The sequence below is a fragment of the Gymnoscopelus braueri genome, assembly GCF_963280865.1.
Source record: "Gymnoscopelus braueri genome assembly, chromosome: 7".
Classification (NCBI taxonomy): Eukaryota; Metazoa; Chordata; class Actinopteri; order Myctophiformes; family Myctophidae; genus Gymnoscopelus; species Gymnoscopelus braueri.
In genome coordinates, this window is record NC_137608.1 from 3,194,349 (window position 1) to 3,198,600 (window position 4,252).

Here is a 4,252-nt window from a genome sequence, read left to right on the forward strand (position 1 = left end):
GACTATTGCTCGTGGACACAAAACGCGATAAATGTAATAATAATAATAATAATAATAATAATAATAATAATAATAATAATAATAATAATAATAATAATAATACCACTGTGAAATATAAAGTGAGTAGTGATGTAAAGTTGCATAGTATAGTTCTCAAAGTGGGGTCCAGGGACCCCCAGGGGTTCCAGGGGGTCTCCAGCAAAATTATTGCATCAAAATTGGTTTAACCACTTGAACACTATACAGCAGAGCATTGTGAGCATGTAGATCTGCTTTTATTTTATTTGTCTTGAACTTTTTTGAAATATTTTCAATATTTTTTAAAACCTTTTAACAAAAGTTCCTGGCACACAATTATCTTCAGATGGGGGTCGGTGGCCAAATATACATATTAATTTGGGGGTCCTTGACATGAAAAAGTTTGAGAGCCACTGATAAAAAGTGCATAGATCAGTACCACAAATGGACAGAAGAGAGAGACAGAGTACTTCCTTATACAGTAAAGCACTCATTCACAGGAATTATCAAAGGAAGTCTTGCCCAAATATGGATTTCCACATGGCTCCAGACTGCCTTCAAAAACACACATTCAGTCATCCTTTTCTGCTCAGTGGTTTGCAATCCATATTACGCTTATGAATTGGCACACATTCCGCTCACTAAAACCTCAGAAATGCATGTTATAACACATTATTGATGCATTAACACAATTTACATCAACTTAACTTTCAACTTATTGGATAATCCTCGCCGTAGGGTGGAAACCAAACCGTTACTTTTCAGGAAATGGATATTATTATTTAGTCACAAGTTAATAGCCAACTTTTCATTGGTTCAATATTTATAAAACACATGCGCACGCACGCACGCACGCACGCACGCACGCACGCACGCACGCACGCACGCACGCACGCACACACGCACACACACACACACACACACACACACACACACACACACACACACACACACACACACACACTTTCAACCCGGCCAAAATTCAAACTTAAAGGATAAAATGAGGGATGACCAATAGCATTCCTTTTAAAAGAACACGAAAAGATGAAATATGGAGATACAAGGTTTCTGTCCAACAGCAGTAATATACTGCAGGTAATTGTTTTATGTGTATGTGACCAAGGTTCAAGATTACAGGTATGTTTTTTTTATTTTGTAGAAACTGTAATGCACACCAATGGCTGTGGTGAGGTTTTGTTACTCAGGTCCTCCTGGTCATGGCAGAATAAATTACAAATAATACCTAACACTATACGTGCAAGTAAAGTCCATAAAGACATAACTACATAACCTAACACACAAAATGCCAAAGTACCAAAACAGTGTTAAAAAGAGCAACGTTAAACACAATATGCATGGTGCCTATTTTTCTTTTTCTTTTATCAGCAGTAATGAAACTCACCACCACCACCCAAACTTTACACAGCTTTTATATGTCCATGAATGAGATACTTACTTTAGTTGTATGATACTTTAGCATGCAACCCCCCCAACACACACACGAATATACCTAGCAAGTGTTGCTTGCTCAAACAAACAAACAAAAACAAACAAACATGATCAAAAACATCTCATCAATGCAATGCATGACACATTGATCAATTTTTTTGGTACACTAGACTAGAGTAGATATAAACTCTATGTAACAAGGCGAAGCATCAACACAGGTACACGCAGGATATACAAATATAATTTAACACTGTAAGCCAGTGATTCTGAACATTTTTCCCAATTTGATATGCATTTGATGTATATTAGGTCATGACTCATGGACCCCCATTTGATGCAATTGTTTTTAAAATCTCTGCGTCCCCAATCACTGTAAAGTCCTCAATGTTAACTCTGACAGTGTACAATAGTACCATTTTGTATACGTCAGAGTTACAGACCCATAAGGGTCCTTGTACCCCTGGTGGTCCTCGGACCCGACGTTGAGAAACAGTGTTGTAAGAATAGACAGAAAATTTAAAAAAGGGATCGTCACATCACCCATTGGTTTCCACAGACAACTAGTTCAGCGAAAAATAGCTGCGAGTGCAACCGCAGCGAGTGTGCTATTGGTGGGTCTTCACTCAGTATAACCCAATCACAAGCCCCGAAAAGCATACCCTGCTTTATCTATTTCAGGGGTCTGCAACCTGCGGCTCTGGAGCCACATGTGGCTCTTTAGCCCTTCCCTTGTGGCTTCCTGTAGCTATAGAAAACATTATATGGAAAGTTTTTTTGGGGGGGAAACACTGAAAAAGACATAGAAATGTAGGACCTATATTCATTGTGACAGAATAATACGGCCAGCAAGTGATAGAGGGAGGATAGTCCAGTGCTCAAGATCTTGTTTAGTACAGGCAAAAAGTGTGGAGAAATGTATACTCATAAGACTGTAAAATGTATCTTTATATAATGTTTATTATAAACAGTATTAGTATTTATCTACAGATATTTACAAAAATAAATCATATGTTCTTCAGAAGAGACATTTAGTTCAGTGCAATGTGTTTACTTTGACATTAAAACAATTCTGAACTGGAGCTTTTCTCAAGTAAAGACTTTCCCAGCAGTGTAACAATGTTCATCATCTTCATCACAGTGTTTATGGTTGAGGTTCTGAATCTGCCATCTTCATCACAGCAGAACTCACAGGGTGGTTGAGGTCATGTGGTCTGATGTTGAGGTCATGTGGACAGATGATGATCTCATGTGTACAGGTGATGAGGTCATAGGAACAGAGGATGTTGAGGTCAGTGTAGAGGTGATGGAAGGGGGTGTTGGTTTCACCACTTTATTTTCTTTCCTGAAACAAAAAAGTCACATCAGTCTCAATGGTTGTTGTCTTGATGTGGAGTAAATATAGATTTCCATATTGGTTGATATTCTTTTAGTGCAGCTCAGTCAAGTTAATGTTAATCTTACTTAAATTGGTCCTTCTTGTAGATAAAATCTCCAAACTTTGACTCTGGATTCACGCATGTCTTGCCTTTTGCTGTTTCCACACTGGAAATGGATAATAGTGACAATTGGTGATAAAGAACAGTTTGTAAAATGAACGGTACCTCATATGATTTATGATGCTGTGTAGAACATTGTACTTACATAATCTCCCTGCGAGGGCAGAAGGTACTGGCCTCAACCACCAAAGGATTACCCTTGATGAGTTTTGTGTTCATGTGGTTGACTCCTTTATTTAAACATAGGCAGGACCTTCTATTGCCTGTATGGCCTGTGGAGTGAAGGGACAGAACACTTAGTCGGACAGTGGCATTAAATGATTAAATACATAAACCTTTATCTGTGTTTTAAAACTATTCACAAACTGCATCAGCAGCAAGCATAAAAACACAAAGATGAAAAGATTAGAGAGTAAAAATCAGGCTTTTGACTATACAACCACATAATAGAATTACACAATCCATGATTTCCAACTCAATCTAACCATTAACTGTGCAGGCTGGTATTATGCAAAGCTACTTGATGTGCAACAATATATAGTATAAAAGCCACTTTACCTTCTACATGAAGAGCAAGCAGGCAGATGAGAACGGTGATGATAGCTGATTTCATGATGCTGGACATGATGGAGAGAAGCTTCTTCAAGTGTTCTGATTGTTTCCTCTGTTGTGGATGGAGGAGAGATCTCGTATTTATGTTCAAAGATGCACACTCCCCTTCTCCCTCCTCCCTCCTCATCCTCCCCACTTCCCCACTGGGCTGCAGTCCAGACACAGCATCACTCGTTCCTCTTTTGGTTTCGTTTTCCAAGAATTCCTCGATAGAAGAGGAATCACTGTGTTGGCTCATGTTTGCACAAATCGGGCACGTGAGAGAAGTGAACGGAATTTGAGCAGTTTATAATAAACCACTGTTAGACCAAGGAGCTTTATTTCAATGTCACTTTCTATCAGATAAAGTGCATATCAGCTACTTGTCTGACTGTTTCTAATCAATCTCAAATGCCATACTATTATGTGAAGTGGGTGATGCATATTAACATTATTAATATGCATCATGAATTGCATTTCAAGCATTTAGGAGACACATTATAAAGAGAGTGAAAATATGAAGACAATACAGCTATGAAAACCTTGGCACTGATCCAGGATCTGCATTTCTTTTAAAAGGGACTGAAAAAACGTTCACCTTCTGATAAGAAATCACGTGATCTTCTTCCCTACAGGCTGTCAGTGAAAGTGAAGCAATGACAACTAAAGCCTGCTGCAGCATGCCGGCAAGGGAATGT

General features: G+C 38.5%; 1 protein-coding gene across 1 annotated transcript; it reads right to left on the reverse strand.

Moving 5' to 3' along the window:
• Positions 1–2,472: 2,472 nt before the first annotated feature.
• Positions 2,473–3,618, reverse strand: LOC308088076 (C-X-C motif chemokine 11-6-like). Its single transcript, XM_080432425.1, has 4 exons — positions 3,522–3,618; positions 3,109–3,235; positions 2,929–3,009; positions 2,473–2,809 (listed from the first exon to the last, which is right to left on the reverse strand). The coding sequence occupies exons 1-4, from the start codon at positions 3,586–3,588 to the stop codon at positions 2,653–2,655; spliced, it is 432 nt and encodes a 143-aa protein (XP_080288551.1). The 5' UTR covers positions 3,589–3,618; the 3' UTR covers positions 2,473–2,652.
• Between the last annotated feature and the right edge of the window lie 634 nt (positions 3,619–4,252).

What these genes read in the sequence shown, in the direction of transcription:
- LOC308088076 (XM_080432425.1), bottom strand. Translation starts at nt 3,588, where the DNA reads ATGTCCAGCATCATGAAATCAGCTATCATCACCGTTCTCATCTGCCTG. An exon ending in GCTTGCTCTTCATGTAGAAG is followed by an intron (nt 3,236 to 3,521) that starts GTAAAGTGGCTT and finishes TTCACTCCACAG; the next exon opens with GCCATACAGGCAATAGAAGG. An exon ending in TACAAGAAGGACCAATTTAA is followed by an intron (nt 2,810 to 2,928) that starts GTAAGATTAACA and finishes TTTTTGTTTCAG; the next exon opens with GAAAGAAAATAAAGTGGTGA.